Raw genomic sequence first — 20,155 nt, 5'->3', positions numbered from 1 at the left:
TATGTTCTTTTTTTCTTTTTATTTCTTATATTTCCTTATAGTTAAAGAAGATTATATAAAAAAATAACCTTAAGAGTATTAAATCTAGTCTATTTAAATAGTTTTTATTTTTATTTATAAAAAAGAAATTAATAAAATCTTTTTCTTCTTTTAATTTTTTTAAGTTCTTATTTAACTATAAAGTCTTACTTATATTAATAGTACTTTTTTTTATTATAGTATATAATATATTTATATAAAAAGTAAACTAGATTATTAATATTTATATTATTAACTACTTTAGACTTTTTTACTATAAAGTAAGTTAAAAAGAGCTTTTTAAAAGGACTTTCTATTTTAATTAAAAGTCTTATAACCTTTTTATTATAATTATACTAATATTCTTACTCTTAATAGTACTTATTTATTAATAAGTTTTTAGTCTTATTTAAAAATTATACTCTAATAATACTAATTAGACTATTTCTTTAAAGTGATTCTCTTTTATAATAATCCTAATACTAAACTATTCTTTTAAAGCTTTATTATAAATCTTATTTTATTTATATTATATTAATTATAAAAGGGGATATTATTAATCTATTTAATAATAAAAAGCTTAAAGAAACTCTAAATAGTATAAATTAAAACTCTATTTAGATATTTAAAATTAAAGTACTTACCTTTAAGGGTTTTAATTTTTAAATTATACTTTAAAAAGCCTTATAATTAGTTCTTTTTAATATTATAATCATTATTATTATATTAGTAAAGACTTAATATAATCTTCTAAACCTACTTATAAATAGAGGGGTTATTAAAATAATCTTAAATTAGATTACTTATAGGATAGACTAATAAACTACTATCTTTTATATACTTATATTACTAATAATATTTTATATAATATTTTAAAGGTTTTATTCTATATATTAATCTATAATAATATAGTAGTAAAAATAATAATAAAAATAATAGGATTTATTTTATATAAGAAAATACACTTTTAGTAATAAAGGTTTATTATTATTCAGGGGCAAGGTTGGGTGGCCTAAATGTGGGTGTGGCCCATAAGTGGGTGGTCGACGTTAGCGTGTCTGAGGCGGGGAATAACGGGGTCGGCCTCTCGGCATTTATAATGCAGAGAGAGTTGTGGCCATTATTAGCTTCATGAATCGCAGGGTGGTCGAGGCTAATCAGAGCAGTTAAACCGGGGCGCTAGGTATTTCTACATTTTTCTCTCACGCGATAACCTGATCTCCCTCACACCTTATGTTCCACCAACGCACGCTCTCTGAACCGCTCATCGCCAACGCAAACGAGATTTTGCGCTACTCTCCTCATCCAAAAGCAGACCGGAAAAGATATATACCCACGTTTGGGTGTTTACTGCGCAACCAACTCACCATTCTGAGCGTTCCTGATTAGTTATGCACTAAAACTACTCGACACCAGAACAACAGCGTCTTGGTTGTGAGTTGTCGGGATATCGCCAGCAACAAAGCGCCGAAAATGCTCCCACCGATTCCAAGTCTCGACGACTATGGCCTCTCAACTGCGCATGGATTCCTGCCAAACGAGCTGCCGCTGGCGCGACTTCCCGACCCATACTACAACAAATGGGAGGCCATCGCTGCAAACCTGCCAGCGTTAATTCTCAGTCGCCGGCTTCGTGGTGTCATTGACCGGCTACACGTGCTCGATACCATCGGCCTGGAGCACGATGCGGAATGGCGACGTGCATACTCGATTCTTTGTTTCATGACACATGGCTATGTCTGGGCTGGCGACTCGCCCGCGGATCGCATTCCACCTCAAATTTCCATCCCGCTTCTTGCAATATCTCATCGACTTGACATTCTTCCTGTCGCAACATATGCCGCTGTCTGTTTGTGGAACTTCAAACCGCTATTCATGAATGAGGATATTGACAATCTGGAGAATTTGGCAAGCCTCAACACATTCACGGGCTCTATAGACGAATCCTGGTTTTACTTGGTATCGGTCGCTATTGAAGCCCGCGGCGCGCCTATGCTGGACCTAGGGCTCACTGCTATGGAGGCAGCCAGGCTTGATAACAGGGCCCTCGTCATCAGCTGCTTATGCGCGTTCGCTGAGCGATTAACAGACCTCACAAGTCTTTTACAGCGCATGCATGAGAACTGCGACCCGACCGTGTTTTACAATCGCATTCGTCCCTATCTCGCGGGTAGTAAGAACATGGGCGAAGCGGGTCTACCTCACGGTGTTATATACGAAGACGGCTCTGGCGCCGAAGAGCATCGACAATACTCTGGAGGCAGCAATGCACAGAGCAGTCTGATTCAATTTTTTGATATTCTGCTTGGTATCAAGCACCATCCTACTGGGCAGTCAGTGCCTACCAGCGAGGCCACGGCGAGACGGAACAACTTCATTCAAGATATGCGACGCTATATGCCTGCACGTCATGCAGAATTTCTCACTGACTGCGAGAATGTGGCCAACATTCGCTCATATGTTGAAAGTAATACGGATGACGAGAAGTTGTGCCTGTCATATGATGCATGCCTTGCTATGCTCAGTGCATTCCGTGACAAGCATATTGCTATTGTCACAAGATACATCATTAACCCGTCGCGTGAGGTTCGGGCGCGAAGCCGCAGTCCCGAAGCCGTACGAGGTCGGAACAACATCGCCATCGCATCCCGAAGAGGAGACGGCAAGCTGCAGAAGGGTACTGGTGGAACTGCTCTGATTCCTTTTCTGAAGCAGGCTAGAGACGAGACAGGGGCTCCAGCGATAGCAGAGTGGACAAGGCGGTTCATGAAGCGCCAAGTGAAACCCTCTGGCCAAAGTGATCTATTTGCAGCCAGGCAAGATGAAGTGACAGTGATGAGAACGGATGAGATTCCTATCCGTGGTCTTGCACAGACATGGACAATGGAGGATGAAGTGGGGGGTATTTGCCAGTTTTGAGACTGGAAATAGCTGGCAGATGTATGTGAAAGCCCTTACTCTACTCATTCAACACATTTAGAGAACTTATAGAATAATATGCCGAGCTGTTTACCTAGAAAGCAAGTTTGCTAAGGGAGACAGACGAGAATCAAGCAATTCCCGCAGTAGATATAGAAGAATATATAACGAAAAGAATGCAGTGACAGTACGTTGCTATCCCGGAAATTCAACATATGCAGAAGCAGATCATGGCAGTTCATAATCAAATAAAGGCAGTCTGAAACGACTGTCAAAGTGATTGTAGAGGCCAAGGCATCATAGGAACAACTAACCCAACAGTCACAAGTTATGTACGCATTCAGGGCTGCTCCTTAGCCTCTCTACGTAAGGTGCACATTGCATTCATGTTGGAAAGGCTTTTTGCATCAAGGCAAAGTTTTGGTATTTGCTGTTTGTCAGTGTTAACTAGAGGTGGAACCGGATTAGTCAGGGGAGCGAGATTGCTATTTTAGGACTAGCGCGCAACTTTGCTTCACGTCGCGCGCAGAGGCAAAAGCCTAGCCAGATCCTCGCCGTGATCTTTAATCACTACCTATTCTCATTAAACAGACAACCATCTAGCCTTTCTCCTGCGCGACGACCGTGTGAGTTCAGGCTTATACAGTCGTCTGAATAGCATCATCCAGCTGCTGCGCCAGATGCACGCTAGGCCGACAGCCGTTTGGTCCAAATTGACTGGTCAGCGTCCCTCGTCAAAAGCTCTTGGACGTCTCCAACCTCAGGAGCCCGAACATCGAGCGCAACTTATCGCACCCACCGTCTCGTTGCATTCTTTTCGATAGCCACCTCTAAAAGAGCCGCATATCTGATACGACAGTTTATCTCGCCCATTATGGCAGACTACGAGGACGAATACGACTATGAAAATTACGAGGACGAAGACTCAGGCATCACGCCTGAAGATTGCTGGACCGTCATCTCTTCTTTCTTCGAATCAAAAGGCCTCGTCTCTCAGCAGACGGCTTCGTTTGATGAATTCACCCAATCGACCATTCAAGACCTCGTCAGCGAGTACTCGAAAATCTCTCTCGACCAGCCCAACCCACCCTCCAGCGACGACCGAAAGATCAGCGTACGCCGATACGAGATCGAGTTTGGAAGCATCATGGTCTCGAGGCCTTCAATCAGCGAGACCGACGGAACCGTGACTTCGCTCCTCCCTTACGAGTGCCGTGATCGAAACCTCACCTACGCCGCGCCTGTGTACATCAAGATTACCAAAAAGGTCCAAGCTGCTGTGGAAACAGAGATCCCTTTGCACGAGCTTGATGACGCTCAACAGACAGAGTATGCCAAAACGGGCGAGCTACCCACGCGACTGGCTTGGGAATCGGAGGATGCGCCAGAGCCTGAAAACGCCAATAAGCCTGATGCCTGGAAGGACATGGTTTTTGTTGGAAAAATGCCAGTCATGGTCAAATCCAAAGTTTGTCATCTGAGCCGAGAGCACGATGAAAATTTATTCCTTGTCAATGAGTGCCCATACGACCAAGGCGGCTACTTTGTTATCAACGGAAGTGAAAAGGTCCTGATCGCGCAAGAGCGTTCAGCCGCCAATATTGTCCAAGTCTTCAAGAAAGCACAACCAAGCCCATACACCTACACCGCCGAGATCCGAAGCGCTCTGGAGAAGGGTTCGCGCCTGATCTCTAGCATGATGCTTAAGCTCTACGGAAAAGGAGAATCAGCTCGTGGCGGCTTTGGCCAAACGATCCATACCACACTGCCGTTTGTTAAATCAGACCTTCCTGTCGCCATTGTCTTCAGAGCTCTTGGTGTCGTCTCCGATGAGGATATTCTCAACCACATTTGTTACGACCGGAAAGACTCCCAGATGTTAGAAATGCTTCGACCTTGCATCGAAGAAGCTTTCTGCGTACAAGACCGTGAAGTCGCCCTTGACTTCATTGGTAAGCGTGGTAACCGGGACCAGGCAGGTCTTGGGCGCGACAAACGTATTCGTGTTGCCCGCGATATTCTCCAAAAAGAAACGTTGCCTCACATCTCCCAGGAAGCTGGGAGTGAGACCCGAAAAGCGTTCTTTATTGGCTATATGGTCCATAAACTGCTCCAGTGCGCTCTTGGACGTCGGGAGCCTGATGATAGAGATCATTTTGGTAAAAAGCGTCTTGACCTAGCAGGTCCACTCTTGGCTAAACTCTTTCGTGGTATCATGCGCCGAATGCACTCGGAGCTTGCCAACTACCTTCGACGTTGTGTTGAGGGTAACCGCCACTTCAATTTAGCTGTTGGTATCAAGCCCGGGACGCTCTCAAACGGCCTCAAGTACTCTCTTGCCACAGGAAACTGGGGTGACCAGAAGAAAGCCATGAGTTCGACTGCTGGCGTGTCTCAGGTGTTGAACCGGTATACCTTTGCTTCGACACTATCTCATCTTCGGCGTACCAATACTCCTATTGGCAGAGATGGCAAACTAGCGAAACCTCGTCAGCTTCACAATACCCATTGGGGTCTTGTCTGCCCCGCTGAGACACCCGAGGGACAGGCTTGTGGCTTGGTCAAAAATCTGTCCCTCATGTGCTACGTCAGTGTTGGTTCACCGGCCGAGCCGCTTATTGACTTTATGATCAACAGAGGTATGGAGGTCATTGAGGAATACGAACCACTGAGATACCCGCATGCCACCAAGATCTTTGTTAATGGCACTTGGGTCGGAGTTCACCAAGATCCCAAGCACCTGGTTGACCAGGTATTTGACACCCGCCGCAAGTCTTATCTGCAGTATGAAGTTTCTCTCATTAGGGAAATTCGTGACCAAGAGTTCAAGATCTTCTCCGATGCGGGCCGAGTCATGCGGCCCGTTTTTACAGTACAGCAGAAGAACGACCCAGAGACTGGCCTTGAAAAGGGCCAGCTTGGTCTCACCAAGGATTTAGTCAATAAACTTGCACAAGAGCAAGCAGATCCACCTGATGATCCGGAACTCAAAATGGGCTGGGAGGGCCTGATCAAAGCTGGCGCAATCGAGTATCTAGACGCCGAAGAAGAGGAGACAGCAATGATTTGCATGACGCCAGAAGATTTGGAGCTCTATAGGCTTCAAAAGGCAGGATTATCTGTCGACGACGACCAAGACGGTGGGGATTTAAATAAGCGCCTGAAGACGAAAACAAACCCGACAACCCACATGTATACTCACTGTGAAATTCACCCAAGTATGATCCTGGGTATTTGCGCAAGCATTATTCCTTTCCCAGATCACAACCAGGTAAATTCTTCTTCTGACAGGCAGTAGAAAATCCGCAACTAACAACGATCTAGTCCCCGCGTAATACCTACCAATCTGCCATGGGTAAACAAGCCATGGGCTTCTTCTTGACGAATTACTCTCGTCGCATGGATACCATGGCAAACATTCTGTACTACCCCCAGAAGCCTTTGGCGACGACGAGATCTATGGAGTTTTTAAAATTCCGAGAACTACCCGCAGGTCAGAACGCCATCGTCGCCATCGCGTGTTATTCTGGCTACAACCAGGAAGATTCAGTCATCATGAACCAAAGCAGCATCGATCGCGGTCTCTTCAGAAGCTTGTTCTTCCGTTCTTACTCTGATCAGGAGAAGAAGGTTGGTCTGAATTACACGGAAATCTTTGAAAAGCCGTTTCACCAAAGTACCCTACGCATGAAACACGGAACCTATGACAAGCTTGATGAAGACGGTATCGTCGCCCCTGGCGTTCGTGTCTCTGGAGAGGACATTATCATAGGTAAAACTGCGCCAATCGACCCAGAGACACAGGACCTGGGCACCCGCACAACAGCGCATCAGCGCCGTGATATCTCGACACCTCTGCGCAGTACCGAGAACGGCATTGTGGATCAAGTCATTGTGACTGTCAACGCCGACAATGTTAAATATGTCAAGGTTCGAGTTCGCACGACCAAAATCCCCCAGATCGGTGATAAATTTGCTTCACGGCACGGTCAAAAGGGTACTATTGGTGTCACATATCGACAGGAAGACATGCCCTTTACAAGAGAAGGCGTCACGCCGGATATTATCATCAATCCGCACGCTATTCCATCGCGAATGACAATTGCTCATTTGATCGAATGTCTTCTGAGTAAGGTTTCAACTTTGGAAGGCATGGAAGGGGATGCCACTCCCTTTACTGATGTCACCGTCGATTCTGTCTCAGACCTCCTGCGCAAGCACGGGTATCAGTCGCGCGGTTTCGAGATCATGTATAACGGCCACACCGGTAAAAAACTCCGTGCCCAGGTCTTTTTTGGACCTACGTATTATCAGCGTCTACGTCACATGGTGGACGACAAAATCCATGCACGAGCGCGAGGCCCCGTCCAGATCATGACAAGACAGCCGGTGGAAGGCCGTGCAAGAGATGGTGGGTTGCGCTTCGGTGAAATGGAACGTGATTGCATGATCGCGCATGGCGCGGCAGCTTTCTTAAAGGAGCGCCTGTTTGAAGTCTCCGATGCCTTCAGAGTGCACATTTGCGAGATCTGCGGCCTGATGACACCAATTGCGTAAGTGAAGATTTACTGTCTTGTGAAGCTAACGCTGACAATGCCAATAGAAACCTTTCGAAGCAATCTTTCGAGTGCAGACCTTGCAAAAACAAGACCAAGATTGCCCAGATCCACATCCCGTACGCTGCCAAGCTTTTGTTTCAAGAACTTCAATCCATGAACATTGCGGCTCGTATGTTTACGGATAGATCTGGTGCCTCGATTAGGTAAAGAACGGTTCAATATTGGCGTGGTTAATTTCATTTGTTTGTATTTTTTTACCGGCCCCTTTTTTGGTTTTAACAGGAACGCATGGTACAAATACTCCAAAACAAGATTGCTCAGGCTGGATGCCGCTTTTAGAAGGACAGGTTCAGCACAAAAGATGTATAGTAAAACGTAGCGATTGGGGCAAAGGGGGAGATTTGTGACCGCTTTTAAACCCCAGAAGCACTGTACCAAATATTCACAGAGTAAATAGATAGGGAATGAGTGTCTTTGACTCCGGTTCCGCAGTGCATCGTAAATTTACAAGTCGAAGATGTTGTACATAGATCGTGTGATGTTCGTCATGCGGCAGCGCTATGGCTTGTTCCCAGCGCCACCCTCTTGTACTGGTGTATCCAATGAGCTGTGAACATTTTGCTCACGCTTGTATTCTTCTTCCAATGCCTTTTGTGTATCAAAGTCGAGTTGACGTTCGCGCTTGATCCGCTGCTGTTCCATATCACGAACGACACCTTCGTGCATAGCCTTCCATGTCAAATCGTCAGCAAGTGCAAAGACATGAGTGCTCGAGATTTCCGCACCTGCTGCTCAAACGTCTGTTGGAAATGAACAAATACAATGGTGCTGGCAGCAAAGAGGGAGGTGCCCAAAAGGGTCAGCTTCGAAGCTCGGGACATGGCTGTTTACCAAGTGCGTTTTTGCTTTGAACTGGTATTATTTGTCGATTTCCAAGCTCCTGGATGAAATCAGTATGAGGGAGTCGGCAATTGCGTTCTCGGTGAAACTCGGTGCATTGGAGAAGTTTCGTTTCTCCATCGACGTAGTTAGTTAGGTAGTACATATTAAAGGTCCGGGAGGTGGCCAATCCGCCCCACCAAAGCTCAGGTGCACCCACTTACCACAGAGTACCCAACGTCACCCAGTCGAGGGATGGTTTCTTTGCAACCTCATCGCGGCATCCATCGAGCTTGTTCAGCCCTACTTCGAGCGTCAACTCATTTCTGAATCGCCCCTCGAATCACAAGAGAAATCTAGTTATTATCTCAAAATGGTTAGCAAGCAGCCACACCCCCCAAGCTCTCAATTGGCCGAGGCCTCTTGTGTCTTGCTCCTCGGCGACTAACTCGACACAGTCAGCCCAGAACTCGGCAGGTATTCAGACGCTTCTCGATGTACGCGACCGACTGCATAACGACAGACTTGGCCATCAGAAGAGTGGAATTTATTAACGCAACCATAGGCCGAGCGCGAGGCTTCGAAGATTGTGCAGAAGTGTAAGGGCATCAGTCTCGCCATCTTAGTTGTTTACGGTCCGCTAATCAAGGGACTTCCCTGTTATCTAGCGAGAGAATGTGCGTACTAGAGTATAATTTGATTCAACCACAGCCGTTACAGTTACGGGAAGATTTAACATCACAATATAGTCCGCACGAAGCGCGTCAAGGAAGCCCGTGACGAGGCCAAGAAAGAAATTACCGACTACAAGGCCAAGAAAGAGGATGAATACAAGAAGTTTGAGGCCGAGGTGCGTTGTCTACTGTTCACCGCGCACAGCACAGCAGTTTCTAACTTATTCCCAACCTCAAAGCATAGCAAGGGCAACAAAGAAGCCGAAGCCGAAGCGAACAAAGAGGCCGACAAACAGATTAAGCAGATTACTGAGGCTGGGAAGTCGAAGCAGGATGCCGTTGTTAAGAAGCTCCTATCCGCTGTCTTTGATGTGAACCCCATAGCCCCCACGTCTGTTTAGAATTAACGGTGTTGGCCCCCCCTCACAACTAAAGGCCATGGCGAGATAGCGATGAAAGGAGCATTTCTCTAGTGGGCTGAGGGCATTGTCATGTTAGGATGCGTGCTATCCTTGTTCTACATCAGTTTATTCCATCACTCATCAATACAATAGGGGAATTGTACAATAGGCTTCCTAGAATTCGGGTTTATCATAGACATTCGACCAGCGCACCTAACATTTCGCTCAGATCTTCATTGTCCACGTCGCTTGTGTCTATCCCTTCTCGCTGCTCTTGTATGAGTAGTCGCAATGAGTCGAGATTCTCGTCGCGACTCTCTAGCAGTTTCTTTATGATCTGTTTTGCGCCATTGTCCTCCGCTGCAAGCCACGCCAGGGTGACAGCAATTAATTGCAACGTAAAGAGTCCGTTGTCAAGTCTTGCAGCGAGTATCTCGTAGTCGTACTCCTCGGCATGTCCGCCCTGTGGTACCATGATCGTAGCCTGCCGCATGGCAGCAGACACTCTGGCCTGGTATTCGTGAAAGAACCTGACCAACCTTGCCGTCTTCTCGTAGTCTTTTTCTACGAACTTGGCGAGAGTGCGGATGCGCTCTGCAGACTCTGTGGGGAAGCGGCGCAGCATGTTCGCAAAGATGCTGACCAGGTGATCGATGAGGCGATGCTCGTGTGTCTTCATAAATGCAGTGAAAAGGATCTTCAGCCCTCCCGCATCGACAGTCTTGGTGCAGATCTCAACACCAAGTACACCAGATGCGGCGTGGTCGAGCAGACGTAATGCTGGAGGGTTGGCCTTCTTACCTTCTTTCAGTATGATGAGGCAGAGCTCGACACCTTCGGCTTCCAGAAATTTCTTCTTTCCAGCATCCGAGTCCGCAATGCATGCCAAAGCTTCGAATAAGTTTTCCATGTACTCTTCCTCCTCGCCGCCCTGTTCGGGGTCTCGTCTGCGATACTGCGCCACGAGTTGGAGCAGTCTATCTACCGCATCAGCCTCGGCAAGTGCCTTTTTGCCTTTTTCTGATGCTTGCGCTATGATGGCAAGGACTTCGGCTGCATATTGCGTGTTTTGTGCGACGGTTGCTTCTTTGCGCTGGATGCGCTGGATGAGCCAGTGTATTAGACGTTTCTCGTTGCATATTCGAGAAGCTACTGGGCTCCTGGAGCAGAAGTTCTCTAGTATTCCAAGTGCATAGTAAACACCGTTTCGATCGGATTCGTCGTCTTCATTGAGACGTGAAAAGTTCGATACGAGAAGGTCAAGCAAATCAGCGTCCAATAGGGCGTCTACCAATTCGCTCCATTGCTCGTCTTCTGCAGTCACATCTTCATCTGTGAGCTCGCCGATGATTTCGATGGCATCGATGGCAATATCGGTGTTCTCGTGCGCCAGCAAGCCGACAAGACTGGCAGGGCAACCCAGTTTCACGAAGTCGTGGTAGAGTTCGGGGTGTTCAGCCAAAACCGAGAGGCCCTTGATGTCGGCATCTAGGTCTGCTTCGCTTCCAATGAACTTGTTGGGCTCGCTCTCAAATTTTGATCTCATTTCCGCATTTTTTGTGATATGCTTCTCGAAGCTAAGGGCAGTCTTGCGTAGCCACCCCGTGTCGATGTTATCCGGCGCAGTGCCAACGTCTGCATCCTCGACATAGTCTAGAATCTGCGACTCTTGCTTGCTTATACCGCCCCCGAAGAAGCGACCTCCCTCGTCTTCGCCGCCTTCGTCATCGGGTGGCAACTCTGGCCCGAAGTCTTGCTCGTCACCGTTTTCAGCCTCGTCATCGTCTACTCGTGTGTGGCGATTGGAATTGCCATCGGTCGACAGCCGGCTCGATTTGTATATCTCGTCTGTTAGCTTGTCAGCTCAGGTAACTTCTATGGCCGATCGTAGGGGTTGTTGAGTGCATACTTGGATCACGCACAGCATCTAGCTTTCGTTTGTTCTGGGTCCCAGCGCTCTGAGGTCCTGCCCTCTAACGAGAAAGTTAGCAGCTGTCATTATGTTTCATGGTGTCTTGCTTGTTCTCTACCTTGAAAATATCGTCCACGCTAGCCATTGTACTTGTGGTTCATCGCGTATGCCTCGAGACGCTCTGCTCGCTATGTCGGTGTCGTTGGTGAAGGAGTAGTCAGCCATGCATGCTGCGACAGGCTTGTCATGTTGCTATGTGGGGCAGCGACAGCTATGTACAGTGGGTTGACAAAAGTTCTGCGCGTTACCCCTTTTTACACTAAAACGCCATATTTTTAATACATTAGAACTCTCTTACTTTAATACTAATAATTCTATAATAAATTTAATAAAAGAAAGTATTATAAAGATATAGTAATCTAGTACTAATTTAAGATTATAGACTTATAAGTAAACTATGGTAATCTACGTATTATAGTAGAGGAGAGAATAAATATATAAGGAAAGGGATTTTTAATAAATAGTTAGATTAAATCTCTACTAATTAATCTAAATAATAGTTCTACTATGAAGAGATATCTCTTAATATAATTTATACTATAATAACTACTTATTAGTACTCTATATTTAAACTAACTCTCTTCTTAAGAAATGGACTAACTGTGGAGTAGGGATTAAGCTACTGTTATATGTACCTTATAACTAGAAATTAGGTGTACCGAAAGATTAATTGTTCAGTCACTTTAGCTAATAGTTTTAGCAACGTATGGACTTGCTTCGCGATACTAATGTTTCGTAAGGAAAAGTCTGCTAGGGGAGATAACATTGGCGCCGTCACGATGGCGCGCGGATTTGCCATCTCCTAAAGACTTATCCCCTATTCGCGCCACAGGCACATCAATACTTACCTATGTGACCTGTTCAAGCAGGTGCTTACGCATAAAAGGACAATCACTCCGTGTGGTCAAGTATTATTTCGATCTGAGGCCAACAATGGTTGACTTGATGTCTGCTCTGGATGGAAGTAGCTTGGTTTACCAGCCTGGAGATGCCACAGTATTAGTACGAGCCCAGCCACATCATCACTGAATACGGAAGCTGGGAGGATATTGTATTGCCGAATATGAAAATGGCCAGGCTCCCAATGAAAGTCTCAGGTAAGGGAGAATCGGTGCAGGTCGCTCGGCATCCAAAGAAAACGTTACAGTATGAAGCTTGCTTCCGGATAAGGTGGTCCCGAGGCGAATGCAATCAATGCCTGCACCAAATCCAGTCCGCTCAGTTATATGCTAGTTTTACAAATTAGCCCCTTTGCAACAAGTCGATCGAGGCGCGGGGGCCTCCAGCAACCCCACCAACCATCCCATACAAGCAAGGTAGTCTGCGACCCCTTATTATCCTCAACACACACCAGTAGAAAATCAGAACGACTTCATCGAATAACAACGGGATAACGGACACCCGCCCTTCCTTCCTCCATAGCCGCAACTGCAAAGCAATTAGACCCCCCCCCCCCCGGTCCGGAGTAGCTAGCTAGGTAGCGGATCTACTTAGTAGTTGAGGCAGCTACCCCGTGTACCTGCGACGAGGGCCTTGGCGATTAGGACAACTGGCAGTCAGCACCAAAGCTCCCGCGGCAGACCACAGGTATCTGATCCGAAGGATGCCACAACACCAACAACCACAAGACTACTACAACAGGTCACCCAACGCCCTACCGACAGCTCCCACTGAGCCCACAGACCGAAACGAAGACGCCGCAACTGCCGCTGTAGCCGCCCTGAGACCCGCTGGCACCATCCCAGTCACCAAACAGGTAGCAACTCTGCCTCCACCATCCTCCCCTCACAAAACGAAGTACCTTTCACCTGCCTCCCGTCCGCCCAGGATATCGTCGTTGTTGCCTCCGCCGCGCGCTCTAACCAAGCTGCACGTCGAAGACAACAAGTACACAAACAGGGCCGGCTCCGCCGCCGTCGCCGACCACCACCCTCACCAACATCAACTTACCAGCGCCGCGATAAAAGAAGACGGAGCCCATATTTCAACAGATCGCGACGACCGCCAGAGCGCTCACGGTGCGAGACATTCAAAAACATATCAGTGGCCCGGTCACAGTCCATACGACCTACTCGAAACCCCTGAATCGCAGGGTCGCTCAACGCCATTGCAACACCGTACCTCCAGCACCCCCCACCCACGAGGAACAGCGGCGCGCCTCCACGCCCGCATCACAGACCAACAATTGCAGTCTGCCCCCGAAGCCCCGCCACCGCTCGAATCTCTCTCACCACTGGATCGGGGCGTTACCAAGTCGGTATCGCCAATCGCGGGTAGTCCTCACAGCGAGCCTTCATCACCCGAAGGGTCAAGGCACCATATGCCCCAGGAATTGATATACAATGGCCAAACGGCGCGGGGCCATACCCGCCGCCGCAGCTCAAAGGGAACAAGCGATGTTGACAAAGGAAAGGCGGCCAAGCCGCCATCCCAAAAAGCGATGCTGTCGCGGGCCCTACAAAAGGCAAACACGGCCGTCCAGCTCGACAATGCGCATAACCTCGAGGGTGCTCGCATAGCATATTCGGAAGCTTGTGAACTTCTGCAGCAGGTGTTGCGACGAACTTCCGGCGATGAAGATAAGCGGAAACTCGAGGCAATCGTGAGTAAAACATCGGCTCCACCGTGGCCAAGGCGTGCGAGCTAACAATAGAACAGCGCCAAACGTATGCCAGTCGAATAGAAGAACTAGATCAGATAGGGCCGATGCAGGAGCAGGATATGGCATCGAAGGCGCTGCCTGCTAGGCCCGGTAGCGACGAATACAGCCCGGAGCTCCCCCACAATCGATACAGCACCCCCAACCTCGCATCCACCGTCATGAACCCGGACGCAAGCAGAGGTGCAGAGAGCTCAAACACAACTCGAAGTCATCCTCGACGGTCAGTCTCACCAGCGACGCTTTCTCGGCAGCAGGGCAACGACCAACCGCCCCCCAACATCAGGGCTACAGAATGGCATCGAGCAGCCCCAAGCGGCCAGCAAGGCATGCTGCAATCGTCGTTTTCGAAAAGTAGCTCTCGATCCAATCACACTCCCACTGGCTCACAGGAACGAGCTCTTGACATGCCACTGCCACTGAACCGCGCAGCATCGCCGTTGAAAAGCCCACCAGCACACCATGCCAAGTATGAACAGAACCATAGCCAGTCTGGGCGAACCGCCTCGAGAGATAATATTGGCCATGCTCGTGACGGCAGTCAAAACTCATGGCTCGATGGAGTTGGGGAATCTGGCGGCTCAACAACATCATCTATTCACTCAAGGACCTCGTCACAAGGGGTACGAAGAAAGCATATACGAGGTTTAAGCGGCAATACTGAATCCGAGTTCGATAATGCTCTTGACGCTGCAATCGAAGCTGCCTATGACGATGGGTATGAGCCTATGGAGGGCGTCGATATAGGAGGGAGAGAAGAAGGTGAGGAAGCCGTGGCAAGGGTTCTGCGGAAAGTCGAGATTGCTCGCGAGCGAGTTCGTCAGACGGAGCAGGAAACACTTTCCCTCTCCAACGGCACGAACATGGCTGAGTTGCTTTCACCCAGACATTACAAGCCCCCCAATACTCAACATGGCTTCTATGATGACTGCTCATCGGACGATGAAGAGCGCATGCTGGAGGAAATGGCTCGCGACTATGACATTGGCGACTTTACTATGAACGAAGCAGTGCCTATTATAGTAACCCGTGATAAGAAATGGCTACCCACCCAGCAGGGGGAAATACCAAGCGAAGCAAGATCACAAGTCGAGCCTCTGCGGCCCCTGGTAGAGAAGAAGTCGATCTCCAACATCATCAAAGGCCTCGGGCCGAGCTTGCCGCCCCCAAACGCTTCACTACCCGAACTTCCACCCCCACGTGGAACGTCTCCCATCCAGAGTGTCAGGAACCGTCGCCTCTCTGGTCAGAATCCTAAGCAGCTAAAGATTGACACCACAAAGCCGACCCCAAGCCCTCTGGTCATTCAATCACACCCAGATCAGCCGAGTGCTGTTCGAGATCAAGAGAATGAACGACGGTCTACCGCCACGGGGCGCATTCGTACCGCTTCACATACCCGTTCGACTCCATCCATAGATGTCACTTCTGACCCGTCGACTCTTGTACCACTGGGGAGTCATCAAATACCCGCGGACCCGGGAGAAGCTGCATTAGCTAAACCGACTTCGCCAACCGCCACTAGCAATAAGTTGCGGAAGAACTTCTCATCGTCAAGCCTACGGAGCATCAAGAGTAGGAACATGTCATTGTCAAACCTCGAAGATCCATCGGACATGTCTCCAGGCACCCCGTCAAGTAACCAGTTTGGCGGTTCGAGAACCCCAGCAGTGCCCACCATTCCAACGCCTATGAGCTCTGAGTTTCGAGATAACCTCGACTCCTCTTCCACAGGGGCCCGTCTTTTCGACGATCACTTTCACCAGCCTACAAGCCCAGGGTCGGCGCACAATGCAACCGTGGATGCCCCAGTGCCTATGGAACCCTGCCCTCACGACTTTATGCTCCGGCCCTTCTGGCTTATGAGATGCATCTTTCAGACACTAGTGCACCCGCGAGGTGGCTATGTTAGTACAAAGCTGTTTGTCCCCCGTGACGTTTGGAAAGTGAAGGGCGTAAAGCTCAAAAACGTCGACGATAAAATTGCGAATTGTGACCTCCTTACGGCCGCCTTGCTCAAACTGGCTCGAGTGGATACGTGCGACGCGGATGCTGTTCTGGAAGAAATGCAATCGCTGGAAGGCATCCTCGAGCAGGTACAGGCGTCACTGACGCGGAAACTTGGAAATGATGTCGGAGTCCAAGGTTCAGGATCGCTCTTTAAAGAGGCAGGCGGTGATGGGGATAGTATGCCTGGCGCCACACGCTCAAGTAATACCTCAGGCAAGCCATCTTTTTCCTGGCGACGCTTAAGATCCAAGAGCTCGGGCATTGCGCTCAGTGGCGCGTACAACAACAACAACAACAACAACAACAACAACAACAACAACAGGACTGCCGTGGGAGACGCAAATAAAGGAGACACAACCCTGCACAGTCTACCAATGACGGCGCAACCAACAAGTCGCCCACCGAGACGTGACCTCACTCAAGCCCACTTTGTTGGGCCCAATGCAAACTATATGAGTTCGCTAGCACGGTTGTTTGATGCTGCCCAAGCTGTCGGTGAGTGCAAGGTGTTTTCTATTTGAATGAGTTACATTTAGATTAACGTTCTACAGACCAGATTGCTCGACAGGTGGATGATCCCGGCCTGCGCCATGCTGACAAGACGCAGGTTGGCTTAGAGCTCTGCACACGTCATGCTGCCGAATTCTTCGGCTTCTACATCTGTCGATTTGCTCTGGCTGACCTTGGATTACTGCTCGAGAAGTTTATCAAGCGGGGAAGCGAATGGGTCCTAGCATAGGTAGTACATGTAATTGCATCGTATATTTGACATTGTTTCTGTGAAGGACCAGGCATTAAGGCAGATATGTGTATTACAAGGTAATATGCTGTACCAACATGCAAATTAAGCGCATGAACAATTCAATATGCAGAGCAGCCTCTTATGTTCGGCAGAGGAAAGGTTGCTCACGGTTGCGCTATGTAAAAGCAGCAAGTAAAATTGTCTGGCTGGCTACCAGCGTGCTGTCTTGTCTAAGGGCGCCGCTACATATTCAGAAAAAAGTTGGACCTAGCAAGCACCTCAACGACCAATAACGCGCACGCACGAGGAGCTTTGGAACAGCGCCGCAGAGCTTCCGGTCGATGCCAGAGACAAAATTCCTATATGAACCAAGTCGGGGGGATAGCGCGAGCATGGACTCGACAATGCTTGACTCTGTACCCGATTGCTACTCGCAGACTGGACCTCACTCTCTCCTGCGTAACATGGAGACGGCTCTTTGCCTCGCAGACTAAATCAACGCCAGCCCAGCTCGAGGCACGCATAGCGGCCATTCCGATCGAGCGATATAGAAACTTCTGTATAGTGGCGCATATCGACCACGGGAAAAGCACACTTAGCGACCGGCTGCTCGAGCACACGGGCACAATTTCGGCCAGCGACGCGAACAAGCAAATTCTGGTGCGCTCCCACGTCTGGATCACAGGCAAAGAGGCTGGACTATAGGCTAATGGCAGAGAGCTGACCAACTGCAGGACAAGCTCGACGTCGAGCGCGAGCGTGGAATCACAGTCAAGGCGCAGACATGTACAATGCTTTACAACCACAAAGGCGACGACTATCTCTTGCACCTGGTCGATACACCTGGTCATGTTGACTTTCGGGCCGAGGTTACGCGCTCTTACGCCAGTTGCGGCGGCGCCATATTACTGGTAGACGCCAGTCAAGGTATACAGGCGCAGACAGTCTCGAATTTCCATCTGGCCTTTGCGCAGGACCTTGCGTTGCTACCGGTGGTCAACAAGATCGATATGCCATCGGCTGATGTTCCCTCCGTCCTGAAACATATCGAAGAAAGCTTCGAGTTGAACCCAAAAGAAGCCGTCCTCGTCAGCGCCAAAACGGGCAAAGGTATTGACGCGGTGCTCCCGGCGGTCATTGAAAAGGTGCCTCATCCGGTAGGCAATCGCAACAAACCGCTAAAGATGCTTCTGGTGGATTCTTGGTACGACAATTTTCGCGGTGTTGTTCTGCTTGTGAGGATCTTCGACGGCACGATCCGGGCAGGTGACACTGTGGTATCGCTCGGCACCGGCATGAAGTATACTGTCGGCCAAGTCGGCGTCCAGTATCCTGACGCCACACCACAAAAAGTATTGAGTGCAGGGCAAGTTGGATACGTTTACTTTAACCCCGGCATGAAGCAAATTAAAGATGCCAAGCTCGGGGACACCTTCACAGCGATTGGCAGCGAAGAACTCGTTAAGCCATGCCCTGGCTTTGAGGAACCCAAGCCCATGGTCTTTGTCGCCGCATTCCCTACCGATCAGGGTGACTACAGCCGACTCGCAGACAGCATTAACCAATTAGTGCTCAACGACCGCAGCGTTACACTTCAAAAGGACAACTCAGAAGCACTGGGAGCAGGCTGGCGCCTTGGGTTCCTAGGCAGCTTGCATTGTTCTGTTTTTCAAGATCGTCTTAAGCAGGAGCATGGCCGGAGCATCATTATCACAGAGCCTACCGTGCCGACCAAAATCATATGGAGCAATGGCAGGGAGGAGGTTGTGCAAAACCCTGCCCTCTTTCCTGATACTTCTCATCCGCTTGTGAAGAGCTCACAGCTGCTGGAACCGTACGTGTACTACGAAGTTGATCGTGCATACTCAACTAACTAGCAACCCCCAACAGGTTTGTCAAAGCAACTATTACAGTACCTGAAGAGTATCTTGGACGAGTAATTGAGCTATGTGAAGCAAACAGAGGGCAGCAGAAGAGCATCGAGTTTTTCAATAAGGATCAGGTTATCCTTGTATATGATATACCTGCCGCCCAATTGGTTGAAGACCTCTTTGGAAAGTTGAAAGGGTCGAGGTAAGCCGGGCGTGCCTCACTTGCAGAAGCAGAGATACATACTAACATCACTAAATAAACAGTAAAGGATATGCTACTCTTGATTACGAGGAAGCTGGCTGGCGAGAAAGCAAACTATCTAAGGTACAGCTACTCGTAAACAAACAGCCAGTCGATGCCATCTGCAAAATTGTCCACGCATCCCAAGTCGAACGCGTCGGTAGGCAGTGGGTAACCAAGTTCAAGGAGCATGTTGACAGGCAAATGTTTGGTGAGCAGTTTCTCTTAAACTACCAGTGTTAACAGCTCACGATGTTGACTAACTTGCACAGAGGTGGTCATTCAGGCAATATCAGGCAATAAAATCATTGCTCGTGAGACTATTAAACCATTTCGCAAGGACGTGCTTGCGAAGCTGCATGCAAGTGATATCACGAGACGGCGCAAGCTACTTGAGAAGCAAAAGGATGGTCGAAAGCGCCTTCGCGCTGTAGGAAATGTCGTGATTGATCAGTCAGCTTTTCATAATTTTTTAGCTAAATAAACAAATTCTGGATAATAATACATTACAATTTTATATTAATAAATAGACTACTAGGTGAAGAATTGGTATTGTTATTATTTGTGGCAATCCAAGGTGGTGTTAACTCACCTGCATGTAATGCCTCTCACTTTAATAATTGATCGCTGTATTAATATTTTTCTGGGAAGGGGAGGTTCTTTCTTTAAGAATTTGTATTTGTGTCAGTGCATTATACAAATCTCAGTGCATTGCCACTGCGCAGTCGCTTTTTTTTTTTTACAATCGTCACAATGCTAGCTTTTGTCTGCTTCAAAAGAAAAAGGTGCGGGTAGAGCGAGCGCTGCCGCTCTTTGTAAAGTAAATGTTTATTGAATACATTCTAGCGTTGCTCACGTTTCTTACTTTGCCAAAGTATCAGCACCTTTTTTACCTTGCATGCGTCCAAGGGTTTTTGTTTCCTCGGTTGGTGCGTGCTTGTACGTATGAATGTATGTGTATACGTATGTATGCAACGCTTTATTCTTCAGCCTTCGTCGCCCTAGTAAAACCTAACGTTAAAAACAATAAACAATGCGGCCGAGGAAAATAGTCAAACTCGAGCAATAAACAGTAACACTATCTATTTATCCTAGAGTCGAGTAGCTATTTTTTGAGCTTCACGCCGCTTAAGGATTAAGGTGCTTCGTGATAGGGTAAATGAGCTACCGCGGCGTATAGAAACTTTAATAGCCCCAGCCATCGAATTCT

The 20,155-nt window shown here is 48.2% G+C and overlaps 5 protein-coding genes across 5 annotated transcripts; 4 read left to right on the top strand and 1 right to left on the bottom strand.

The window, feature by feature from the left end:
• Positions 1-1,491: 1,491 nt before the first annotated feature.
• Positions 1,492-2,937, top strand: ISF_09540 (indoleamine 2,3-dioxygenase; the record flags this gene model as incomplete). Its single annotated transcript, XM_018853141.1, has 1 exon — positions 1,492-2,937. One exon carries the CDS (start codon positions 1,492-1,494, stop codon positions 2,935-2,937), a length of 1,446 nt encoding a protein of 481 aa, XP_018699680.1.
• Positions 2,938-3,811: 874 nt separating this feature from the next.
• On the top strand, positions 3,812-7,703 carry ISF_09539 (DNA-directed RNA polymerase II polypeptide; the record flags this gene model as incomplete). Its single annotated transcript, XM_018853140.1, has 3 exons — positions 3,812-6,208; positions 6,262-7,490; positions 7,541-7,703. The coding sequence occupies 3 exons, from the start codon at positions 3,812-3,814 to the stop codon at positions 7,701-7,703; spliced, it is 3,789 nt and encodes a 1,262-aa protein (XP_018699679.1).
• A 1,045-nt stretch (positions 7,704-8,748) lies between these two features.
• Positions 8,749-9,450, top strand: ISF_09538 (Vacuolar (H+)-ATPase G subunit; the record flags this gene model as incomplete). Its single annotated transcript, XM_018853139.1, has 5 exons — positions 8,749-8,751; positions 8,834-8,872; positions 8,941-9,052; positions 9,125-9,225; positions 9,289-9,450. The coding sequence occupies 5 exons, from the start codon at positions 8,749-8,751 to the stop codon at positions 9,448-9,450; spliced, it is 417 nt and encodes a 138-aa protein (XP_018699678.1).
• Positions 9,451-9,640: 190 nt separating this feature from the next.
• ISF_09537 (DUF1716 domain-containing protein) lies at positions 9,641-11,507 on the bottom strand (the record flags this gene model as incomplete). Its single annotated transcript, XM_018853138.1, has 3 exons — positions 9,641-11,298; positions 11,360-11,423; positions 11,481-11,507. The coding sequence occupies 3 exons, from the start codon at positions 11,505-11,507 to the stop codon at positions 9,641-9,643; spliced, it is 1,749 nt and encodes a 582-aa protein (XP_018699677.1).
• Positions 11,508-13,025: 1,518 nt separating this feature from the next.
• Positions 13,026-19,429, top strand: ISF_09536 (GTP-binding protein LepA; the record flags this gene model as incomplete). The annotated part of the gene is made up of 8 exons (XM_018853137.1): positions 13,026-14,024; positions 14,081-16,586; positions 16,643-16,818; positions 17,323-17,493; positions 17,568-18,667; positions 18,724-18,906; positions 18,969-19,156; positions 19,218-19,429. The coding sequence occupies 8 exons, from the start codon at positions 13,026-13,028 to the stop codon at positions 19,427-19,429; spliced, it is 5,535 nt and encodes a 1,844-aa protein (XP_018699676.1).
• Between the last annotated feature and the right edge of the window lie 726 nt (positions 19,430-20,155).

Source organism: Cordyceps fumosorosea, assembly GCF_001636725.1.
Source record: "Cordyceps fumosorosea ARSEF 2679 chromosome Unknown scaffold_53, whole genome shotgun sequence".
NCBI classification, from domain to species: domain Eukaryota; kingdom Fungi; phylum Ascomycota; class Sordariomycetes; order Hypocreales; family Cordycipitaceae; genus Cordyceps; species Cordyceps fumosorosea.
This window is presented reverse-complemented; position numbering and strand designations above follow the sequence as displayed.